Consider the following 24,864-nt stretch of genomic DNA (forward strand, 5'->3'; position numbering starts at 1 on the left):
TTCATATTGTACCGTATTTTTCTTCTCTTAAAAGAAAAAACTTTGTACTTTATGAACAGCCCCACTAAGATCAACATGAAAGCAATGAAGGCAAATTAAAGACCTTATAAAACATGATTAAACTTTTGAAGACCCACTCTTCTGCTCTCAGCAGATGTCTGAAAGACTCTCACACCACAAACGTTCAAGGAAAAGTATTAACAGCATTTCACGGTTTCACAGAACAGGACTGATTTGGGTTGGAAGGGACAGTAGACATCATCTACTTCTCACCTGGTGCCATGAGCAGGGACGCCCTTCGCGGGACCAGGCCGTTCAGGGCGCCGTCCAGTCCAGCCCCAAACACTTTCCTTTCACCGCCACCCCGTGGGTACCGCTGGAAATTGTAAAGAAGGGCTTAAAAGCCCCCCTGGCAAGGGGAGTGGCAGCTGGGGCGGGTCACTGGGGCTGCCGTGCCTCCCTGTCCGCGGCCGCGTTCCCCCGGCGACGCCCCGCCCGCCGCCGCCGTTGCTGCTGAGGGGCCTCGCGCTGACCCGGGCCGGGCCGGGCCGCACCCCGGGCACCGAGCGAGCCCCGCCGCAGGCCGGCCCGCGGGAAGGGCAGGAGCGAGCCCGCCTGTGGGCCGGACACAGGGCCCACGCTGCCCAGCGGGGCCCCGGGCAGCCGCCTTCGGAGACCCTCATCAGCCCCCGCCGTCGGAACCGGGACCGGCTCCTGGGAATACCAGGAGAGAAGGCGAGGGTCTGAGCACCCACGAGGACTGAGCAGAAGCATCTCTCAGCCGCACCCGGGCCCCCACCAAGCACAGGACCAAAGGGGAACTGTCGGCCAGACCGACCCGTGCAGCCGGACAAGCACCGTGTCAGGCACAGAGCCCAGTTCAACACCTCGGCCGCCCACGGCGAGCAGCGCAAGCCGCTGACCGGCTGCGGGTGCCGCAACTAAACATCAGCCAGAGACGCGCCGGGACAAGGCTCCCAAAGCACCTGGGGCAAGGCACAGCATGGACCAGTCACCGGGATTAGAGCCTTCACAGGAACCAAAAGATGCCTATGAACATGGGCATGGCCCTTATCAGCCACACGAACCAGGTTACGGTCTTGATCAGCCCGGATACAGCCCATATGAGGATCAGACACCCGACCCCCAAGCCCGGATGCTGGCAATCAAGAATGCAAAAGCCTATTTACTAAAGACTAGCACAAGATCTGGCCTGAATTTGTAAGTCTGAAAAAGGATCACAGTCAAAAAGGGTAGGAAATATGAGTGGAGGGAAAATTAGTAAAAGGACAAAGGGAAGTATAAATAGAATGGGATAATGTTATACATGCAATATTTCATCACTAGTGATACTTGCGTGTGTCCAACATCTTTCAGAACCAAAATTCCTAATGGAATTTTATAGAGAGTTCAAAAAGAAATTGATTTGATTAAGAGTAAGTTTAAATTCAGTTTCAGCTCATAGATAGATGGGGGTATATACTAGAAATGGAAGATGGGAATGCTACTAAGTATAATCAGACTAGTTTTAGCTCTAATTTCTCTTAATGCTCCATGGTCCCCTTTCTTCTAACTATTCCTATGATTTCTCCAAAGATACAGATGATTAGCCTTTACTTTTGTTACTAAAAGCATAATATTCTAAGACTTTTGTATAGTAAGCCAACAATATTTACATTTATATGACAGATATGATCATTTTGCTAACGTACTAACAAAGATCCTGGATGAACAGCCCGCAAATACAGTAGACATAATTGAGGATATCAGCAAGGATGTGAAGTGGGCTCAGTTTCGGAAAAAAATGGACACTCTTCGAGATGAACATCTGATTCTTCCAACATTTGAAGCTGCAGAAAAGTGTAAAGCTTTGTTCGTCAAGGAAGTTGGAGAAGAAGAGCATGAAGAACTAGACGAAGAGATAGTGAGTTATTATCGGAGTGAAACAGATACAAGATATACCAGGGAAGGGGTGGATGGATGGTGGGAAGGGAAAGGAGAAAGGGAGGAAGTTGTGGTCTCTTCTGTAGTGCTGCCTCTCTATGTTGTTATATAATTATATAAATAATTGCAGTCGCAGCACCGTGTACCCTCTTCACAGCTGAGCTGGTCCCATGTCTAGTTCTGAAGAAAAAACCCCATCTGGTTACTTAGTTGAGATTTTTTTCCTGTAGTAAATCTAATATCCTGAGCCTTTATTATCAGGGATGTTCTAGAGGTGATGAACAGAAAGTAAGGTTTATAACATCTCCCATATGACAGTTCAGCACGGAATATTGCATCCAAGTTTCTTTTCTTTATATAAAAGGGACATTTCTTTACCTAAAGTGACCATAGTTCCTGATACCAGTTAGACAATATTGTGCACAGCTGCTACTGTAAAATAGAGAATGCAGAATTTCGTGATCCTTTCTGCTCCAGCTGTGGTTCCAGTCTGTCCTTCTCCAACTGAAACAAAATATGGTTTTAATGAAGAACTAATACAATTGAAAAGCCACTTCTTAAAGCATGGGTTTTCATTATTCAGTTGCTTATATGCAGAAGCATTTGTACCCAAGGAAAAATTAGAATTCTTATAATGAGAATTATAATTTAAATGAGAATTATAATAACCAAGGGAAATCAATCAACAAGATGTTGATTTTCATATGAAGTTACCAGTATATATTCAAGTGTTACAATTGCAGAGTACAAATACCAACAACAGAAGAGATAATCCTTCATCTTTTCCACAGCCTATTATGCATCTTACAGTAACTGTATAGGATGGTGAAAATGGAAAATAAAGGTAGGGTATTTCAGAAAGGAATTACTAATTTTTCATACTCCTGTCAATCTTGCTTTGATACAAGAAACCTGTCAGATCCAAAGAAATTCCATATTAAACTAGTGCTAATTCTTCCAAATTCCCTACCCTGTCAAGTCCAACTTGTAATAACTCTGTCTGTGTTATATGATCACCTACTCCCCATTAAATGAGAGACGGGTGATAAAACAAATGGAAATACTTAATTATTGGCCTAGTTCTGCTTCCACTGAAGCCACATGGGGACTTACAATGGACTTCAGGAAGAGCAGGGGGCAGTATTTTAAAAACTGCAGGGAGTTGTATGCCAAGGTTTTCAAATGAACAGCATCCACCCTAGAGAAATGTTGCTGGTCTAGTGCCTAAGTATATAAAACCTGTATTATCTACAACAAGGCAATACAGTGTCACTGCAGGCATCAAGGCCTCTTAGCTGACATGCTCTAGCACTGAATCCTTTGTAGATCTTGTGTAAGAATGCTGACTTTCCTTATTTTGCAATAATTAGGAGTTTGAATTTTGAAATCCTGTGTTCTAAGAGCTGCAGTTCATCTGTGTTCTTTTCTTTCCTACTAAAAGACACTTAATTTTTCTAGACAACAGTAAGAAAAGTAGTGAATGAATGTCTGCAAAGCACTGAGATAATGAGTGGCACTACAGGAAAGTGAAGTATAATGTTCAGTAGATAACATGTTTAATTTTTGAAATAGATAATTATACTACTCTTTAGCTCTAACTCTGAATCTTCTTTCCTAGGGACAGCCCTCTCTACCAAATGTGATGGAAACAGCCTTTTATTTTGAGCAGGCTGGAATTGGCCTGGACAAAGACGAATCCTATTACATATTCCTTTCCCTTAAAAACCTAATTAATGTTCAGCCAATCCAGACCTGTCGCTTCTGGGGCAAAATTTTGGGCCTGGAAATGAACTATATTATAGCTGAAGTACAGTTACATGAAGGGGAAGGGGGAGAGGAGGAGAAAACTGGAGAGGAAGAAGAGGAAACTGTTGCGGAAGGAGAGAAAGAGATGGGTGAGGCTGAAGAAGAAGGTGAGGAGAAAGACAAGGAAGCTGAACCACCGAAGTCCACCTATAAACCCCCACCTGAGATCCCAAAAGAAGAAAATGGGACTGGGACTAATAAATATGTCTACTTTGTTTGTAATGAGCCAGGCAAACCCTGGGTGAAGTTGCCTCCAGTGACACCAGCCCAGATTGTCTGTGCCAGGAAAATCAAGAAGTTCTTCACTGGTCGGCTGGATGCTCCTGTTGTGAGCTTTCCTCCTTTTCCCGGAAATGAGGCCAATTACCTGCGTGCACAGATAGCTCGAATCTCAGCAGGAACCCATGTCTCTCCCACTGGATTTTACCAGTTTGCAAATGAGGATGAAGAAGAAGAAGAAGGAGATGAATATGAAGAAAACCCCGAGTTTGAGCCTCCCCCTGTGATTGAAATGGTGGAGTCCCTCGCCACGTGGGCACACCATGTAAAGGGCATTCTAAAGCAGGTGTGTGCCAGCATAGCTCACATGGGCCCTTGGAGAGCACTCCCGCTGCAGTGCTCGTAGGGTTACAGAATGTGAGTGGCACTCCTCACCTGCACATGCAAACTGCTCACCAGAAATGGTATTGCATTGGAAGATTTTTATACAGAAAATACGTCATATATAATACCCAAATATCTTACACATAAAACATACATTTTATATGGTATATAATATGTAAATACCTTGCACATATTTACGAATACCATGTATTTTTATGTGTGTGTGTATATATATAAATGTAAGTATATATATGTATAAATATGTATGCATGTATTTAGGAACCTTCTAGGTTTAGTACTTTTTCCAGTGATGTGTTCTTGAGATTGAAACCTATCTTTAAATAACAGTATGGAGTTAGGCCCTGATAGATAACAATCATTTTTTGCAGTCTTCTGTATTAGGTTTTCTGCTTTGAGATCCTGACTTGACAAAAATGTTTAAAATTCTCTTTTCTTGGGTAGGATGCTAAAAAGTAGATAGCTTATGGTTGTATGCTAAATGGAACTTACTTGGTGTTTTCTTCTGGGTAATTTTCTGTTATACACTTTCTGATATGAAATATGCAAATGAAAAAACTTTAAAACATGTTCTATCAGACTAGTGCTAGAAAGAGGTATTACTAGTTTGATTTTCATTGCTGGATGGTTTGATGGCCAGTCTACCAATTCAAGAATGCTAGTGTAAAATCACAGCAAATGGTAGGAAATTAAACTTACTACCAGCAAAACAATAGTTGTAAAAAATAAAATTTATATGCATTAGAATCTTAAGAACATTCTGTTATGTTCCTCTGACTGGTTAAATAACAAAGCAGATTTTAAAAGGAAGGGTAAAGTCCATAGTTTGCAGTAACTAGTAATCTAGCAAGGATATAAACCAAACTGGCCAGGAACTGAAGAATACAAAATGACAAAAAGCTGATGACAGAGGTATAAGGTTATTCTCAAATAGTAAGCAGGGATGAGGAAGGAATGAGGGGAACGTTCTGCCAAGAGGATACAATATTCTGTTAACAATATACTAGTTATGGAATATGTATTTTTCTTCTCCCTGTCCCTTAGCTGTGTGTGTGTCTGAGCCAATTGTTTTAACTAGTTTTAACTTGCATTCTTTCAATGATTGTTGCATGTATTTATTACTTTTCCACATCAATTATAGGGTCGCTGTGTTTGGATTAATCCTCAAAAATCAGAGGAAAATGAAGAAGAAGAAGATGAAGAGGAGGAAGAAAAAGAGGAGGAGGGAGAAGAGCAAGAGGAAGAAAGAGGACTACCCCTTCTTACTCTAATCTCTGAAGATGAAGGTATTCTTCATGGAATATGAAGTTTCTGATAGAGAGCCACTAGGAATGCTGCCATGTAGCAGTAAAAATTTGAAGTTGTAGAACTCTTGACACTTCCTGGAGCAATATAGTTTGCCTCTGTAGGGTAAACACATTATTTTACAAAATCATTCAAAAGCAAAATGGTTAACAGTATTGACATTAAAACTGAAATAATCAGGTTTATTAGGTAACCATCTTGTTGACATTAAAAGGAAAAAATAACTTAGACTTCTCAGGTTATTGCAAGTTCAGAACAGCTCACTACATGAAATACATTCAACTATTTTGTCTCGTCTTTTTAGGAAAAAAGAGAAGTGTGTAGGTGTAAATAAATGGAATAATTAATATGTAACACATGCACCGTTACACATTATTTTTATAAGAATTTAGATATTTTAGCATATCACTGCAGCAAATCATGGGAATAAGGGAGCCTGAATATTAGATTACATCAATATTAGATTATTTTCCTGCCCTCCATTCTTTAATCAAGGTGAAATATAGCTATACAATTTATCCATAAATAATAAAAAGTCCTTGAAAAAAGAACCAGGGCTCCTACTGAATTTTTTCTGTATGTGGGGAGTCTATCAGCATTCCTGTGCTACCTACCCACACATGCAAACCACCTGTTTGAAAACAGTGCCTACACTTACTGTTTCTGACTTCTGGCTCTTCTGTCACACAACTTAATATAAACCTTGCTTGAATTCTGTGCAACTCTTGTAGCTCAGTCTTAAAATATTTTGTAGAGGCTCGTTAAGTCCATTTATTCATAAATAGTGTGTGTTTGACTATCTCCAGGAATGAAAAACATCCCTGCTTGGACAGCTCAGGCTTCTACGAACCTGATCCCACAATATTCTGTTGCAATCCTGCAGTCTAACCGATGGCCTGGAGCTTATGCTTTTGCATCTGGCAGGTGAGAGTCCACCTGACATGGTTACAACACTGACTGTATGTGCTACACGCAGGTTCACTAATGCAGGCAGACTTGCTTTATTATTAATTCATTGACTGAATTCTAGCTATTCCAGAGACTGATGGAGAAGGCCACTTGAATGTGCACAGCAACAGTAAATATGTATTTAAGACTGAAAACAAACAATCATTGGAAAGGCTGGCATGAAGTTACTGGGTGTAAATGCCCAGTTAGTGTGTGAGCACGGTCCTTGATTTAAAATACATATTCTCATGTCTGTGGGACTTTTTACAAAACCAGCTACCTTCTGTGGTTCTGATGTTCGGTTTCCACTACACATGGTCATTTCCTCCACGTGCTTTTAGAAGGGCAGTGGCTGGCACATTGTTACCCTTGTGGAGTTGGAGTTGTATTGCAGTGCAGTGCAGTGACACTTCATCATTTTAAATAGAAGATGTGTTAATAACCATGAGAGCAGTTAAAAAGCGGTGCTGTCTTTAAAATTCTTCTGCTGTAGGGTATCTGCATCACAGTGACTTTTCGTGCAGCAGAGCAAGGATGCCCAACAGTGTCTCTGTTAATATTTTGTCAGGGGATGAATGTGTGATCTTTCACTTCTTGTTCTCAGGAAATTTGACAACATCTACTTTGGCTGGGGTCATAAATACAGTCCAGAAAGCCACACTCCCGCACTGCCCCCGCCAGCGCAAGCAGAGTACCCCAGCGGGCCAGGAATCACTGAGACAGTAGACCCCACTGTGGAAGAGGAAATTGCTTTCAGGGTTGCACAGGAAGAAGCATTAGCCGGAGAGGAAGAGGAAGAGGAAGAAGAGGAAGTGGAGGATGATTAAAATATGGAAGAAAACAGATTGTTTTAAAAGTTTGAATATGAACGGCATTTTCATAACATAGTCATTTATTTGCTGACCTCAAAAGAAATGCACTTGCAGCATGCCTTTGTTTTTTGATTTCTGAAGCCTTTTCTTTGCAGCTATCTTCCTCTCCTTCCCCACCCCTGAAACCTACTTGCACTGGCATGAAGCCTTTTTCTGTTTGTTTGAGTATGCAAACTGTCTGCTTCCTAAAATGATACTGCTTTGAACTAAGAACTACCATGCACCAGATGTTCACACTGTTTTTCTAGCCCTCACTTCAATACATTCATACATTTTACTTAAATAAATGGTTTTTAAACTCACAGGACAGTGTCCCTTGTATGTGTGAAAGCGTACTATTCAAATTCAGTCGGGAGCTTACTGAGGTACTGGCTGAGAGTACGGCAGTGATGCTGCTCGTCATTGGCACTAGGGGGCTGCACCTTCAATCCTGTGCTGTTTTGGGCCCCTCACTGCAAGAGACATGGAGATGCTGGAGCGCATCCAGAGAAGGACAATGGAGCTGGGGAAGGGTCTGGAGCTCAAGACGGAGCGGCTGAGGGAGCTGGGGGTGTTTAGCCTGGAGAAAAGGTGGCTCAGGGGGTCCTTATCGCTGTCTACAACTCCCTGACAAGAGGGTGTAGCCAGGTGGGAATTGGGTCTCTCCACAAGAGGAAACAGCCTCAAGTTGCACCAGGGGAGATTCACATTGGATATTAGGAAAAAAAATTTAATGGAAAGGGTTGTCAGCCTTGGAACGGCTGCCCGGGGAAGTGCTAGAGTCGCCATCCCTGGGGATGTTTAAAAGACCTGCAGATGCGGATGTGAGGACAGGGTTTAGCGGTTCCCTGGCCGGTGCCATCTGGGCGCTGCCGGCAGCCGTGGGGGGGAAAGGTGTCTCAGGAGAGCTCAGGGGCTGCTCAGCCATCCGTTCCAGACCATGCTTTCCTTGCCCACCTCCCCGCCAGCTCCTGCCGAGTGGTACGCTCCACGCACGGCGTGCGTCCCTCGCGGGCCAATAGGGAGCGGCTCCGCGCGCAGTTTAAACCAGCGGCGGTTGGGGCGAGTGTTCCGTGCTCCCGGCGCTCCCCGCTCCGCTCCCCGCTCCGCTCCCCCTGTCCCAGGGAGGCATGGCGGACGAGGGCGCCGTCACGGTGTGTGTGCGTGTGCGGCCGCTTATCGCCAGGTGAGCCGCCGGCCTGGCGGGAGAGGGAGGCTCCCTCCGCATCCCTGGGTGCCGCCGTGCCCCCGCACCTGGAGCAGGGAGGCGGACGGAGGGATGCGGAGCGAGTGGCCGGGGAAGAGGGGGTCGCGGTAAGGGGCCCGCGTTTTGGGAGCGGAGTCCTCGCTCAATAAAGATAACAGAGTGTCTCTTCTTTTAGAGAAAATGCCTCAGGAGATAAAGTGTCCCTGCACTGGAGAAGTGAGAATAATACTGTTTCCGACGTGAATGGTACCAAAATATTTAGTTACGGTAAGAATGTGAAAGCAATTGCTTTATTTTGATACTTATGCGGACCTTTGCTACTGAACTCTTGAACGTGTCGACTGTGGTGAATGCCCTGAGCTTCTTGCAATGTCCCCCAACCTCCCCAGTTAAGTAATTCCGAAGGAGTGCCATTGGGGCATACGGGATTTCTGGCTTAGGCAGTGCTGGGATGTGCTTTTGAAGTCAGCTTCCTGCTGGACGTTGCTTTCTCTGTTCAGATTCATCCTGTAGTGGCTTTGGAATATGTGACCTTTGGAACACATTTTTTTAATGTGAAATCCAGTTACAAATGGACTAAACAAGGGCTAGTCCAGAGCATTTAGGGGGAACCCAAACCCAAAAGTGACTAGCATGAATGTTAGATCCTCGTAACTCACTGGCTCCCTTTGAGTCCTTTCCTACTGATCAACTCTACTTGTTAATATGAATGTAGCTACTACCACGATTTCTCCCAAAATACAGATTCAGTAAAAGCATGCACTAGGCTAGGAGTTTAACAACTAACCTGTCAGATTTACAATCCTTGTAGATAAATTAGCCGTAACTTTTTAGGATTAAATGGGATGACTGTTTAACTATGTTCATTGTTCTTTCTACTTGCTATCATCACTGTGCATTGTGTCTTTCTTGATTTTGTGTTTAATGCTTATTTTAAAACAAAATTTTAAAAGCTTGCATTAGTAGCATTACAATGATATTTATCTTTGAACTACCCTACAAACAGTGATGCCCATTTATTGGATTTGAAGTCAGCAATACTGAATGACAGCTTGGTTTGGACTTGCAATAGAGTGGATTCACATGCTTTTTTTTTTTTTTTTTTTTTTTGGTTTTAAGATCGTGTTTTTCACTCAAGCGACAACACTCAGCAGTTGTATGATGGTGTAGCTGTTCCAATTATACAGTCAGCAGTGCAAGGCTATAATGGTAAGTTTTAAAACTGTGTTTAAATCCTTTTCATAATGTATTTCAGAGATAGTTGGTGAAATTTAACCATCTTTCTAGGCACAATTTTTGCTTACGGACAGACTGCTTCAGGGAAGACTTACACAATGATGGGAAATGAAGATTCCATGGGCATTATCCCTAAGGCAATTCAACATGTGTTCAAAATTATTTGTGAGGTGAGCACTTCTATTAAATTGAAATGACTGAAAGGACTAGTAGTATTTGTGATGGTTACATAAAAGTTAGTTTTAGTATCAAGGGGCTTATGAAGGAAATTCATTTATATTGGACTATATGTTGCAGTTTCTTTGCCAGCCTGGCAAAGATGAGGGTTTAAAATAAAAAGTTAATGGGACTCTATTAGTTGAAATCAAATCAGAACAAAAGTGAGGAGGGTTCTTAACCTTCCAAATATGTTAAACATTGATTACAAATATAAATAGGTACTCACTTGTTAGTGTGGTAGATAAGATAATGTGAACCTTTGTGTTTATTCTGCTATTTTAAAAGTCTAAAAAATTAACAACTAAAGACTTTTTTTTTAGTGGGAAGAATATGACAGTATATTTACTTATTTCAGGCTAACAAAAGAATTGCTAATTGCTCAATATTAATAAAAGTAAGGAGAAAGTGTATGTTAAAGCAGTGATTTCCAAAACATGATTTGCAGCGTGCTTGCTTCTGCCTTGAGGGTTTTGGGTAATTGTTACCAGTGAAGTGAAATAATCACTGCTCCTTTAAGGAGGTGCAGAGTACCCATATAGGTTTTATAGAAGTAACTAAAGGCAAGAAAACTTTCCTTGAGTCCATTGTGCAGCCTTTCCTCACCCCAACGTTCTCTACCAAGGAGGCAGGGGAATAAGCAGCAGCAAAGTAAATCCAAGCAAGCAAAGAGAGAAGACAAGGTATATAAGAGAGGAAAGAGCCTAAGCAAGAGGAAATGGGTTATGGAAACAGCATTTAAGTAGGAGAACTATTGTCATGCTTCTGTAGGGCAGTTATCTTAATTTTATAACCTATTAGAAGTGGTATACCATTAATGCAGCTGGAAAGAGGTGGGATAGAAGAAAAACTATTCTGTATCGGTAGATGCTAACGTACAGAAAGGATGAGGGGAAAGAAATCTGTGGAACAGTATCCAAACCTTTATCTCCAGTTTAAGAATACTTGCATTAAAAGATGTCCATGAGTTCGTCCGTTTTTGTTTGGTTGGTTTCTTGTTTCCTTTCAACACTAGATTCCGGATAGAGAATTCCTGCTAAGGGTTTCTTACATGGAAATCTACAATGAAACAATTACCGATTTGCTTTGCGATAGTAGGAAAAAGAAGCCTCTGGGAATTCGTGAGGATGTTAATGTAAGTGGATATTATGTGGTATAAGTATTGTATCAGCTTGGAGTAAAAGAAGTTGAAAAAAAAAAAAACACCTTCAGAAGGATCTAGTGGAAAACTTTTCTGGGACAAACTGTGTAATTGTATCTTCAGCATTAACAGAAGGACACTTGTAGTAGAATAAGACTGTGACTTTGGGCTTGCTATTGCTAGTTCATCTTTATAAAAGTAGACTTAATCTTCAAGTTTTCCAGGATGGTATAGTTTATCTAACTTTTGACAGTAAAGACTCAAGTTGTTTAGCTAATGACACTTGTACAAACATGATGTTAAGCTCCATGTGTTACAAGTTTCTGACATACACAGTTACTTTAACATCATCTTCATATCATCTCCCAAGTAGATACACTTTTCTTCTACTGTGATCAGAGAATAACCATGAGACTAGAACTATTCAGTAAGATGATCACTATAGAAGAACAAATCTATATTAACGCTATCCTCCGTTTGTTTATATTAAGTTTTGTAGCAAATAATAAAAATTGTTGGTTCGGTTTTTGGGATGTTTTTTCCCTTTGGTTGCCTTAAATAATCCTGGGTTTGGAACATAGGAAAAAGGGAAATCTACCAGTTGTATAACTCTCTCCTTATAAGATTTACTGAGAAATATATTCCTGGATTCCCTTAAAAAATGTCAAGAAGGATATTTCACTCAGCAGTTCTGTTTTTAGGAAACTTTCTAAATCTCTGTTGTTTGATTCTTGTACCCCTAGGCCACAATTTTGATCAAGGTCTAAACCTTACCCCATCCCTTGTGTTTGGAATAAAAAGACATTCAGCTGTTGAATAAATACCATAATAATTGCTGGTAATGTTAACTTTATGTATTGAAGTGGGTTTTGGAGTTCAGTAAAATTTATTACTTTATTCTATAGAGGAATACATATGTAGAAGACCTGATTGAAGAAGTGGTGGTTGCCCCAGAACAAGTTATGGAATGGATCAGGAAAGGAGAAAGTATGTATTTAAACAATGTCAGCTGATAGCTTAAAAAAATGTTGGTTAATCAGGTATATTTAGAATCCTTTTAGGTTTATATTCATAAACCAGAGGTTTTCAGAAAGTTTTAAAATTGTGGTCTTTGTCTGTTTAACTCCAGTTTATCAGATTATAAGCAGAAGTATTCTAATACTGTTTTTTGACAGGAAATCGCCATTATGGAGAAACAAAAATGAATGAACACAGCAGCCGTTCTCACACCATCTTCAGAATGGTAAAAACTGTTTCACTGCTGGGAGTGGTTTTATTGTTTTCAAAGTGACAAAAACTTTACTGCACTTTTTTGCATTTCTAGATCATTGAAAGTAGAGAACGAAGTGACCCTGCAAATGCAAACTGTGATGGAGCAGTCATGGTTTCCCACTTGGTAAATGTCTATTTAATACCTTCTTGGAGTACAGCTGAGGTAGAGAATTTACTGTTACTGCTTGTTTGAGAGAGTAATGGTACTTCATAATAACTTACAAAAATTCTTCATTGTTGATTCTGACAGATGTTTCTTAAGTATAGAGGGAGACTCCTGGGGCATTATCTAGAGCAGATCTTCCCACCAAAGGAAATTCTACATGAGAGTTATTCATGCCAGACTGGGGAGTGTTATGCCCTTCCAGGAGCATAAGAAACTATGTCAGAGTGCTCTTGCATTTTGTTAGGTGTATCTTCCCCTACAATTGTTTCTGACCACTGGCAAGCCCAGTGAAATAACTTGTAAAATGGGTAACCTTAAGACTTTGCTTATCATCAAATTTAGTTGTTAGTAAAAGAACATATACAGTGTTCTACATCTGCAATGGCCAAAAGATTCATTTTTTTCAGAAGTAACCCCACTTAGCATCTCTTCAATGGATTACTGGTATATGGAATACCATAATCTGGGGGGAATAGCACTGGACATCTCCAGGGAAATGTTACGGTTTCAGAAGCCTTCTCTACAGCCTTTTCTTGATTCTCAGAAAATGGTCTGAAACAACTGCGGGAATGGAAACAGTGTGAAACTATTTGAGCCTGCTGAAATCTGATGAGCATTCTTACTCAGAATTGGAAATAGCATCAGATTAATCACATGCATTGTGGAAAGAGCTTTCTGTTCTGGCTTCGTGTGAGAAAGCTCTGGTTCAAAACACTGCTCATGCAATATCTCGACAAACTAATACCTGCTTTTTGTGCTTACCACAACTTATGGTATCCACTCTTCCTACACCACCCCCTCTGCCCCATCTCTGTTCCAACTGACTTCAGAGTAACCATGAGTAACAGGGATGAGGGGAGAGGGATTTTGGCCCTCTTGGTCTGTTGCTGCTTGGTGGAGTTAGTACAGGATTTTACTCCTCTGAAGCAAAAACCAACTAAAGTGAGGGCTACTTGGTCAGGCAAATCATTATGGGATGCCATAATGTTCTAGCTGGCTTTGAACCAGATTCAGAGTGAGGCTTTTCCTCTGGTAGTTAATTTCTTTTCCTTATCTCCACAATGACAGGCAAGGAGAGACATACAGCCAGCTCAGGCCAGGACACTAGATAATCTCACCCAGGCTCTTTTCCATGAAAGATTCCTACAGCTGGAATTAGTAGTTAACACTTCTGTATTGAGAAACTGTGTTTATGTGACCAAGGGTAGAGGTTGTTGTGCTGAGAGTTTGAAACACTATTTGGGGTGGTATAACAGAGTTCCTACAAACTTACTCCATGTCCTTATGTTCCTTGGAAGTATTGGTTGTGTGTAGCAGCTGTGCATTACTTCCAGTAATGACAGACCCCTTGCTTTTTTTGTGCTTTTTTTTTTTTTTTAAGTTTAGTTTATGAAATTCTTAGCAGGTACTTAGAATTAGGAGGATTTAAAGTAAACTGCCTCAGAACTAATCTGTGAAATATTTAATGAATTTACAGAACCTGGTAGATCTGGCAGGCAGTGAAAGAGCTAGTCAAACAGGATCTGAAGGTGAGTGTTAAATGAGGCTTCTCTGACAACCACTTCTGTTAATTGACCCTTACGAGAAACTATGATAAAAATGAAATTGTTTGATCTATGTGCTATTGTTATTTATTGTTTATAAATAAGGCCCTTTCTGCTTGGTAGGGCATTATCTACTCAGGAAAATACTGTAAATGCTGTTAAGTGCAAACAATTAAGTAGTAATATGCCTTTTCTAGAATTGCAGGCCCAGCAACAGTCCTGCACTGAACTAACAGAATGGAGATGACTCCGTGAACATGTACCTGTAATAGCAAAATCATTAGAAGCTTTTTAGGGGCTTGTGTGTAAAGGTGAAGAGTGAATAGATGGCTCACTCTTTAGTTAAGAAGAAGCTTGTCTGTTAAGTGGCAGCATGAAGCTGCACAAAAGTGCCTTGATCAGAAAAAAGCGATCTGAGAAGGACACAAGTAATATTCTCTCTTACAAAGAATGCCTAACCTAAAACTTGTATCTAAGGCTGGTTTGTTGTATGTGTAAATGTGGGCATTTGCAAAATTTAAACAGGCAGCAAAATTGTAGTTCTTACGGGCCCAGCTGCTTACTATGTAAAGGTTCTAAATGTTTATTTTTGATTACTATTTTATTTCAATGCATTTTGGCTATCATAAAGGCTTGGGTACTGCCTGCTGGTGGGTCACAGCACATTGCGGCACTTGAGATTTAACTCTGGGACAATCCTTTTGAGCATAACATAGCACAAAAGCTTGACAGGTTGAAAATGCATCTAAATACTGTTTCAAATTTAAAATAATACTAATAATAGTATGTGTGGTACCTAGGTGTTCGACTGAAAGAAGGATGCAATATAAATCGGAGCTTGTTCATTCTGGGTCAAGTTATCAAAAAGCTTTGTGATGACCCCTCTGGGTAAGCAACTGTTTGTATGCCTGTTATAAGATAAGGCACTGCTAAACTAAGAAATTAAAGTCTCTTATTTATAATCTTATATAGGTAAATGTTTCAAATAACCTACTACCTCTAGAAAATATACTTACTGTATTTTTTCTGTGCAAAATATCTGAATTTTTTTTGTTGCTTCTTTTTTATTAGCTTCATAAATTACAGAGACAGCAAGCTGACTCGAATTCTGCAGAACTCCCTTGGAGGAAATGCTAAAACAGTTATTATTTGTACAATTACTCCTGTTTCTTTTGATGAGACACTCAGTACTCTTCAGGTAAAGCTTCTCACCTGTTCTCTAGTAACTCATTGTAGACAGGTTTGAGGAGTGGAAGATGTAATCTGCTGAATCTTTAATGACTTGGATCTTCTGAAGGGCTTCTGTAAACTCAGAACTTGAAATTTTTTTTTTGTACACAGCATCTTTTCCCAGTCATCTTGTGCTAGGTTGTCTAGCTAGAGCTTTTTGAAAGTTGGAACAAAGCTCCTTCTCTCATTTTGCAGGCAGGAGATAACTGCTCTTCTCTCATTTGCCTTTTCCAAACATAGTTAGAGAAGCCTTTGCTAGCACAAGATGTCAGGCACTACAGGAATTGAACTGTTAATGATCAGTATATATTCTTTAGGTAGGATTGTCTTCCTTTTTGATGATCTTTCAAGCTTTTTATTAAATAAAAAATAATATGGGATATTCTTACTTAAATGTTATGCTTCATGTTTTAGGTATTAGTGTCAAGCAAAGAAAACTTACCTTTTCAAAGCTTAGAATACATTTTAAAAACTAATTCAAATATTTGTGTCCTATTATATGCTGCTCTTTATCTAATAAACTCTCCCTTTAATTCTGTTGGGAAATATGGGACAGAGTAAGTCTTTTTGTATATTTGTTCTCGAACTATTGCCCATGAAAGAATGTTCTTCCAGTTTGCCAATACAGCCAAAGGAATGAAGAATACACCAAAAGTCAATGAAGTACTTGATGATGATGCCCTCCTGAAGAGATACCGCAAAGAAATTCTAGATTTGAAAAAGCAGCTGGAGGAAGTATGTAATAAAATAAATCTATCCTTAGTACTGATAGCTATTTGGAGACCACCTGTTTTAAACCAAAAGCAGTTAAATTTGGAGGGGTAGGTAAACTCTTTAAAGCAATATGTGCAATTTTTTTTAAGAGAATAGAAATTGAAAGGGTGATGTGTAGTCTGGAACAACTAGTGATAATCAACATCTGTGTGAAAGCTAAGACTGAATGATATCAACTAACAGAATTGTCAGTTGGTTACACCTAATCAGTAGGTTAACATCATTAAGAACAGAAATTTGTGATGCCTTACAGCACACTTTAACTGATCAAAAGAAACAATATAATTAAATAATGTAAGAAGTGATTGAATGTCTGTTAAAGACCCCAACTTCATATTATCTCCTCCCTTACTGATGTCTAACTTCAGTTTGAGTTGCAGGAAGTTGCAACTGCATGAATATCCCTGGAAAAACTTAGGTCATGTATAGGTGGAAGTTGCATTTAGAAAATGAACAATAGCAACTTCTCACCAAACAATGTAGTCTCTCATGTTTTCCTTGCTCTAAAAACCTGTGGAGCTGTGGAACAATCTTGCAAGTCTTGTTAGACCACAGATGATAAAACATAAAGCACAATTAAATAACAATGCTGAACATACTGTTCTAGTGCATTAAATAAAACTGTGCACACTTTTTTATTGCAAATTATAAGTATCCTTAGAGAGAACTTTTAGAAATTTTTTTTTTTTTAATGATAATGAATTTGCAGCATTCTGCAGGTAGTGAGTTACATTTGAAAGAATGCTTTTTTTTTTTTTTGTACCTAGAAAAATTTGAGGCTGTATTGTTTCTGGGAGTTTTGACCACTTTTAAATACGAAGTCTGCAGTAGAATTGTAGACTAAATTGTCAGTTTCATAATTAATGCTTAAAGATTGCTCTTCCAGACTTAAAAGAGTGTATGTGTAGAGTTGTTTTTAAATATCAGTAATTGTGTATCTTCTGTAGGAGTAGTTTCTGCTCTTAAAATGTCAGTTTGATTAATATTCTCTATATGGAAGGTGTCTTCAAAAACTCAGATTCATGCAATGGAAAAGGACCAATTGGCCCAACTGTTGGAAGAAAAAAATTCCCTTCAAAAAGTACAGGAAGACAGAATACGAAACTTAACTGAGATGCTGGTGACTTCTGCTTCCTTTGCCTCAAAACAGAATGTTAAAGTAAGCACCTGTTCTAGATTTTACTTGATAACTCTGAAATACTTTGCAAAAAGTAGTATTAAATACGTATGTTTATATTAATAATGAAAAGTAAGTATGATGGGCAATTTTCACATCTTTCATATTTTTAGAGGGCTAACTTTTAAATTAACTTCAGAGTATCAATTCAATGTTGCCTTGTGATAAACAGACTCCAGGGACTTTTTTGCTTTCCAAATAATTTTGGGGAAACTGCAAAATACTGTCTAGTTAACTGCTGATACAGAACTAGTCTGAGGCAACATTTACTCTTCCTGGTGGTTTGGTTTTATCACTTCTTCTGTAAATACTTTTTTAAAGGCCAAGAGAAGAAGAAGAGTTACTTGGGCTCCTGGTAAAATAAGCCAGGGAAATGTGGGCTTTATTGAAGACTTTGAAAATGCAATGCTGACTGAAACAAAAAAAATGAAGTTGTCTCTGCCAGCAGTACCAGATGTGGAGGATTGTAAGTAACTTTGGGGAAAAAATAAGGAAAGTCTGCAAATCACCTTTGAAATCACAAGTAATCCCTTTTTAATGAATCGAAGTTAAAAAGTAAATTAATTTGCTAACAATACAAAAACTAACTTTAGTTGGCACTATAATCAGATGATATTTCATGAACTCCGTTTTAAAAGCTGCCTGCAAGGAAGTCTCATTTGTCTGCCAGCAAAGAATGCTGCCTGGAAGGGAAGTGAGTTTAGCATGGTAATACCAGTAGTTCTTGTGCTGGAAATAAGGTTTTTCAAATAAAGAGGGAGAATAAGTCTTATTCTTCAGGTGAAATAATGTGTAGCATGGCCATCAGGTCAAGGGAGGTGATACTGCCCCTTTCTCTGCTCTGCTCTCCTGAGACCCCACCTGGAGTGCTGTGTCCAGCTCTGGAGTCCCCAGCACAGGAAGGACATGGACCTGTTGGAGCAAGTCCAGAGGAGGACCACAGAGACATCACTGGGCTGGGACACCTCTCCTATAGAAAAAGCTGAGAAAATGGGGATTGTTCAGCCTGAAGAACAAAAGGTTCTAGGGTGACTTAATTGCAGCCTTCCAGGACCTGAAAGGGGCATACTGGAAAGCTGGAAGGGACATGCAGAGATAGTGGGGGGAATGGTTTTAAACGGAGATAGTAGGTTTAGATTAGATATTGGGAAGAAATTCTTCACTGTGAGGGTGGTGAGGCACAGGTTGCCCAGAGCAGCTGTGGATGCCCCATCCCAGGAAGTGTTTAAGGCCAGGTTGGATGAGGCTTTGATGAACCTGGTCTGGTTGAAAGTGTCCCTGCCCATGGCAGAGGGGCTGGAACTAGATGGTCTTTGAGGTCCTTTCCAACCCAGACCATTCCATGATTCTGAAATTCCTGATAAATAACTTTGCCAGCATTGCATTACATTTCCCAAAGGGAATAAGTTGATTCTTTGATAGCACAAATTAACAAAACTCCAACTGTTCTTGTACATGCTTCTCAAGGAAATTGCTTCTACCACCCCACCTTCCCTGAATATTGAGCTTTTAATTTCTTAAAACCAAAGGTTAGAGTTGTGAGGTAAATGGCAGGGTCTACACAAACACTTCTTCTGTGCAGCCTACCCCAAGCCCCCAGTTTTTGTGGAAAGTGTTCTTTAACTCAGACTATCCATTCGACCCATGTTATCCCCACAACAAGGAGGAGAAAAAATGGAGAGGGGTCTGCGTGTAAAATTACAAAATCCTCAACAAGAAAAGGAAGTCATTACTCAAATATCAGATTGAGACAGAGAAATTCAAGGACTCATAAGAGGAGCAAACTGAAAATTGGAAAAAAATTTTCTAAGAAAATTGAACTGAAGACAAGAGGACAATTCAGCAATGTTGCTGCTGAATTACATCTTCTTGCATCCTTATTACCTACCCTTCAGTCAAACTTTTTTGCTTGTATGTGAATTTCCTGGGGCTTTTTTTCTTTGTCTTGCAGATTACTGTTGAGTGGTTCTTTCCTTGACAGTCAAACTTTTCCTAGTCTGTAGTTAAGTATATATTCTAGGTTTGGTTTAGACTTCATTAACTTGTGGTAAGATAGTTGGCATTAAGTATAGGGACTGGACTTCAGTGGTGGTCCCTTTCATAACAGAAAATTATGAGAGTCAGAAGTCCTACTCAGTGTGCTGTGTTTTTGCCATTGAACGATTGTTTCCAATGTGGTAGAACTATTTTATGAGAAAACTGTTGATGCTCTGTTTAAAACCTACTGGTACTTTTGTTAATACATCTTTCTTTTCAGCTACCTTAGAGAATTCGGAATATGACAGCCCTTCCCTGATGGTTCCTGATCAAATTTCAGAAGCAGAATGGATTGCTGGTCCTAGCATGAATTGGGTAACATCATAATCTGTTTTGACTTTCTAATACTATGCATATGCATAACATGCTTCTCAGTAAGATCAGCCTTACTCTTCTGTAGGACACCAGTATTCTGTGTCTGCAGAATTACTGAAACTGGTTAGAAAGTCTCTTGGACATGCCTGTGGAGCTGGGGTATGGTTCTGTGCTTCTGTGGGTTTGTGGCAGATGATCCAGTCAACTTTGGTCTTTAAACAGGACTAGCTGTGAAAAGACAAGCAACAAGGAACATAATGCTCAACTTGCTTGATCTTGTAGATCTGCTAACTGAGAGTGCTTCTTTTTCTAGACTCAGAAAGACTTTGAAGAATCTGTGCAACTCTGTGAAGCATTAGCACTAGAAAAGGTAGGTCTGTTCTGAATTTTCTAGAAATAAGGCTAACATTGCAGCAACAGCTTCTAAAAGTTTCTTGTGCTGCTTCTTCAGGATATTGCTGTAAATGAGGTCAACGTCCTGCAAGCTAACTTCAATAACCTTGTGCTGGAAAATGAGCAGTTGAAATCAGAAATAAATGAAATTAAAGAGAAACTGAAGGAAAAAACAGAAATAGATGAATTTGAAGCACTGGAAAAGCAAACACAAAAAGATCATGAGGTAAGGCATTGAAATAGAGATATGAATTGTCTATGCTCAAATACTTTCTAGAGTTTATTCAGTTTATTCAACATTCAGCCTTGGATGTTGATTCACAAACAGATGGTGTAATAAGCTCCATTCAGCAACAGAATAAATAAACCCAGGTCTTAAACTGGGTTTACTTGGAGTGTAGAATTCAGACAAATTTTTGGAGAGTTCCATACTGAAGCCTGGTTAAACATGTATTTGTGTGTATATATGTACCTATATGTTATTTTTATAAATGTGTGATCTAAATTTCAGTCTAGACTTCTGAGGCAGTTGGTTTGCTGCTTAAATACATTTTAGAACTGGTTTGAAGTTAAAATATGGTTGCTAAACCATATTTCCTATATTTCTTGTGTGAAATGTCTTGTCTTACAACCCAAGATAGTCCATGGATTACCAAAAGTCAGAGCTATGTGAGCATTAACTTTTAACATATTTTTTACCTTAGTCATAAAATTATTTTAAAATAATAGGAAAAACAGTAATGTCTGGAAAATCAAAACATTGTATTTTGTGCCAGGAAGTCACAAAAAAAAGTGAAGTTATCTACTGGATAACTTAGAATATAGGAAATGTTGACTTCTAGTTCTTTTCACCTCTTTGTGTGGTTACTGGAGATGTTCCTTGTTAGTCCAAATGCTTATGCTCCCATTCTGTAGTCTAAAATACTTACTACTTGTATTAGGTTCTACCTGCCTAAAGGCTAGACTGTGAAATAAATTATGGTTTAAAAAAACCCAAAAAAACAAAAGCAGCAACTTGAGGTATTGAAACATGGATGTATTATTCCATTTCTTTCCTGATACCTTTGCTGGACATTACTCGTGCACATTAGTCTGTGTAATATTCTCTGATCATGACACTAATGTTGAAGTTTGTTACATCCTTTTGCATTGCTATTTCAGGTTACAATTTAACAATATCACTGCTTGTTTGCATTGTGTTCCCTACAATGATTTATGGATCTTAAAGAAAATTGATCTATAAAATATTATCATTTAGCTTGTGTTTAAGATTCTTTTTGGAAGACGATTTGTATGCTAGACTGAATGTGCTATCTTCCATGTTTAACAAATCCTAAATTACAGTTTTCCCCTGCAAAGCTTTTGGGTATCTAATAACAGATGCAATGTCTGAAGTAGCTTCCATTGCAAGCATTGCTTTTTGAATTATTCGTTTTCAGATATCTGAAGACAGTCCATAAAATGTAAGCATTTATTGATATCCATGTAGCAGATTAATTACAGCAACACTGAAAGGTCACATACTTCACCAAATATTAGATGAAATATATCAGTTTACACAGGTAAACTACATTGGAATACTCACAGGAGAGTGCTTGTTTTAAAGCCTTTCACTGATCTTAAACTTGCAGATTGGATTTTCTTACCTTTGCTTGTGACTATACATAAGTACTTGTAGATGAGTGCTTATTGTAACACTTTTCTAACAAAGACCAAAAGAAAGAAATTGAAAAAGCTCCTATCTGGTCATCTACTTGTGACTTCTTTAAGAGAATGCCACTGAATGTGTTCATGGCTTGTTTCACTTCTCATTCCTGTTAGTGAATAGATTAAATCATAAATATCTGCACTGTGTCATAAAAAGCTGCTTAACATGACTAGAATTTGAAGTATCTTATCTGTACAATTTCTGCATTAATTGCTTTGATCACATTGCTCTTGCTTGTCAAACTATTGCAGATTAAATTGTACTTGAATCCTTTCTAATTACTGGGAAGCTAAACCAGAGCTTTGCATCTCATCTCTCCATTTTGAAAGGATACATAGCATCGTGCTTTGTAGCTGTTTAAGTAGATGTGTGAGTATGTACACGGTTTGCCCACTAATAAAAAAGAAAACAGAAGATAGACCTGGCTTGTTTTTATGGTGTTGGCAACTAAAACTACGGTGTGGGTGCTTTCTAACATCCTCTGCAATTTTGCTTTAATTTGCTCCACAGATTCAACTAATGCATGAAATTACCAACTTAAAGAATCTTGTTTCAAATGCTGAAGTGTACAATGAGGAACTTAAGGTGAGCCTCTCCGTGAATTTGCAGGTAGTAAGACTTGTATGAAATGTGCCTGGTCTGTTTAGCTCGAAATACCACATCTGCTGAGGACAAGCTGGACATCATTGGGCTCTGGTTAATCTGACCAGCTATAAGGAGGATATCTCTAAAAATCATGAATGCTTTCCATGTATGTTTTGATAAATTCTAACCTGAAAAACCAAACTGAGCACTAGAAGCTTCTTTCCCTGTTTTTTTTTCCTCCCCATCTTTTAGGCAGAAATAAATTCTAAACTGGAACAGCTGAAAGAGAAAGAGAACAAAATAAAAATACTACAGAATCGTGTAGAAGAATTACAAAAAGCAAGAGTGGAACAAAAGGAGACATCTTTCTCAGTGGTAAACTTGAGTTTTCTAGTGGATTGAGAGATCACTTTGGTTTTCCTGAGTTGAATTAAGTTTAGGTATAACCTGGGTATGATAAGCATCTGCTTCCCCAGAGATGTTAGGATATTTTGTTTCACAAAGCTTAAAATGCTAATTACTACATATCATACAGCAGTACTCTGGGGAAGTCAAGCTATGGGAAATGCTGCTCTTTATCCCATCTCTCAAACAGCCTGCTACTCTTCCTCTTAATGTAAACTTACTGAGTTTTCTAAGCCTGCATTTATGTTTTAACCACAGCAAAATGAACACGTTTGCTTTATGATAGCTATATAGTTTTTTACTTCTTTGAGTATTGTCTTTTTCAGGGAGATTCTGATAAACTAATTGAGGAAATTCAGCAGCTGAACAAATCCCTCTTAGACAGTGAAGCTGTAGCCTTGGATGCCAAAAAGGAATCTGCTTTTCTCAGAAGTGAAAATTTGGAGTTGAAGGAGAAGATGGCAAGTACTTGTTGAACTGCATTTATAGCTGTAGCAAATGCTTCCAGACTAGTGAAGAAGGCCACCAGTGTGGTGGAACACTAGTTAGTAGCTTTCTCCAAATACTTGAAGTAATAGTTTTATTATGCAATTTGTGGAAAATGGGTCTTCAGGAAAGAGATAAAAAGAAAGTAAAGGCTTTTTCCACAGGAGTGGGTGGTTAGTTTTAGGTTTGCCAGGAGAGAGAGCGAGCAAAAAAAGTCTTTAAGGCATTATTAGGACATAAGACTTCAGATCTAATTTTACCAGAGAACAAAGAAGAGTAAGAGAGGTGAACTCAGAAGTGGTATGGAGCTTACTTTGAGCTTTGAAAGAGTAAAGACAAAATACAGCAGCAGTTATGGCCCTGACCTCTAAGGTATGTTTTGTTACAGGATTCTGACAGGAATGCAGTTGTTAAATTCTGCCTTATTCTGCTATATTTATCAAGGTCAAAGCTGGTCAGAGTGACAACTGAAAATGTACCAGATGCATTATTTAAATGTCAAGCACAGAGACTTTTATTTTGTGTGTGACTTGCATGTTGTATTGTTTTCCTGAAGAATGAACTCTTAAATAACCACAATCAAATGCAAAAGGATGTTCAATTATACCAAAGCCAAATAGAAACGGGAAAAAGCAGTTACAGAAAAATGCAAGCTGACTTGCAGAGAGAGCTGCAGTCTTTATTTCAAGAAAACACAAGACTGACTTCGCTCATGGAGGGTAAAGTTCCAAAAGGTACTGTTCCATGTGGTGCCTTTTCCCTGGTCCCCCTCTCCTCCCTTTTCCCTGTAATGGTGGGAGGATAGGCAAGGCTTTGGCTCTTGTCTTCCTCAATACATGGAGGCTCTGTCAGTATAAATATACTGGGGTATCTGGTATTGTGGGCATGGAGTAACTACTTGAGCACTTCCTTGAACTTTTTGGAAGACTTCAGTTTACAGATGGGTTTGTATTTTGCACAGTCAGGTTAATGAAGGTTGTTGGAGAGAATCTAAAATAAACTGGATATCAACCAAACAAGTGCTGACAGAATTCAGACCAGGAGCTCAGTCTTTTAATTATTGGCCACAGTAAAATATACTTTTCTGGAATTATAACAGTATGACATCCATATGCATTATAAGTCTTCTGCTTAATTTAAAACATGCTTTTTTCTCTTGCATTTGCTAATTAGTCTAAACTTAATTCTCTAGATTTGCTCTCTCATGTGGAGCTGGAAAAAAAGGCTGCTGACTTAAAAGGAGAACTAGAAAATGCTTTGAAAGAGAATGCACTCCTACAAAAACAAGTAAATGAGCTATCAGAATTTCAGTCTCTACCAAATACTGTTGAGATGCAGAAGAAAGAGGTAAAACAAAATATAACCTTTTTTTTTGGTTTTGTATTGTACTTCACTGGTAATGTACTAATGGAGGCCTATTGGATATGAAGTTTTAAAGCCAGAAGTTGTCATAAGTCAACCTGAGATTTTACAGTTAAGTTTGTTAAATTGTTGCTT

General features: G+C 39.2%; 2 protein-coding genes across 2 annotated transcripts in view; both read left to right on the top strand.

Moving 5' to 3' along the window:
• Window positions 1–1,003: 1,003 nt before the first annotated feature.
• LOC309573183 (radial spoke head protein 4 homolog A-like) lies at window positions 1,004–7,451 on the top strand (the record flags this gene model as incomplete). Its single annotated transcript, XM_082281921.1, has 6 exons — window positions 1,004–1,221; window positions 1,690–1,924; window positions 3,563–4,315; window positions 5,513–5,657; window positions 6,483–6,600; window positions 7,229–7,451. The coding sequence occupies 6 exons, from the start codon at window positions 1,004–1,006 to the stop codon at window positions 7,449–7,451; spliced, it is 1,692 nt and encodes a 563-aa protein (XP_082138047.1).
• Window positions 7,452–8,605: 1,154 nt separating this feature from the next.
• CENPE (centromere protein E) overlaps window positions 8,606–24,864 on the top strand; it is a gene marked incomplete at both ends in the record, with an annotated part of 37,030 nt that continues 20,771 nt past the window's right edge. Inside the window, 22 exons of the mRNA XM_082281314.1 lie at window positions 8,606–8,661; window positions 8,858–8,949; window positions 9,802–9,891; window positions 9,970–10,088; window positions 11,150–11,269; window positions 12,181–12,262; window positions 12,451–12,518; window positions 12,600–12,671; window positions 14,191–14,242; window positions 15,058–15,145; window positions 15,329–15,455; window positions 16,103–16,222; window positions 17,262–17,420; window positions 17,760–17,904; window positions 19,696–19,790; window positions 20,104–20,160; window positions 20,242–20,409; window positions 22,402–22,476; window positions 22,729–22,851; window positions 23,208–23,342; window positions 23,924–24,101; window positions 24,560–24,714. Coding sequence (XP_082137440.1) covers window positions 8,606–8,661; window positions 8,858–8,949; window positions 9,802–9,891; window positions 9,970–10,088; window positions 11,150–11,269; window positions 12,181–12,262; window positions 12,451–12,518; window positions 12,600–12,671; window positions 14,191–14,242; window positions 15,058–15,145; window positions 15,329–15,455; window positions 16,103–16,222; window positions 17,262–17,420; window positions 17,760–17,904; window positions 19,696–19,790; window positions 20,104–20,160; window positions 20,242–20,409; window positions 22,402–22,476; window positions 22,729–22,851; window positions 23,208–23,342; window positions 23,924–24,101; window positions 24,560–24,714 — 2,376 coding nt within the window. The remainder of the gene's footprint in view (window positions 8,662–8,857; window positions 8,950–9,801; window positions 9,892–9,969; window positions 10,089–11,149; window positions 11,270–12,180; window positions 12,263–12,450; window positions 12,519–12,599; window positions 12,672–14,190; window positions 14,243–15,057; window positions 15,146–15,328; window positions 15,456–16,102; window positions 16,223–17,261; window positions 17,421–17,759; window positions 17,905–19,695; window positions 19,791–20,103; window positions 20,161–20,241; window positions 20,410–22,401; window positions 22,477–22,728; window positions 22,852–23,207; window positions 23,343–23,923; window positions 24,102–24,559; window positions 24,715–24,864) is intronic.

The sequence above is a fragment of the Coloeus monedula genome (assembly GCF_965178545.1).
Source record: "Coloeus monedula genome assembly, chromosome: 5".
Taxonomy (NCBI): domain Eukaryota; kingdom Metazoa; phylum Chordata; class Aves; order Passeriformes; family Corvidae; genus Coloeus; species Coloeus monedula.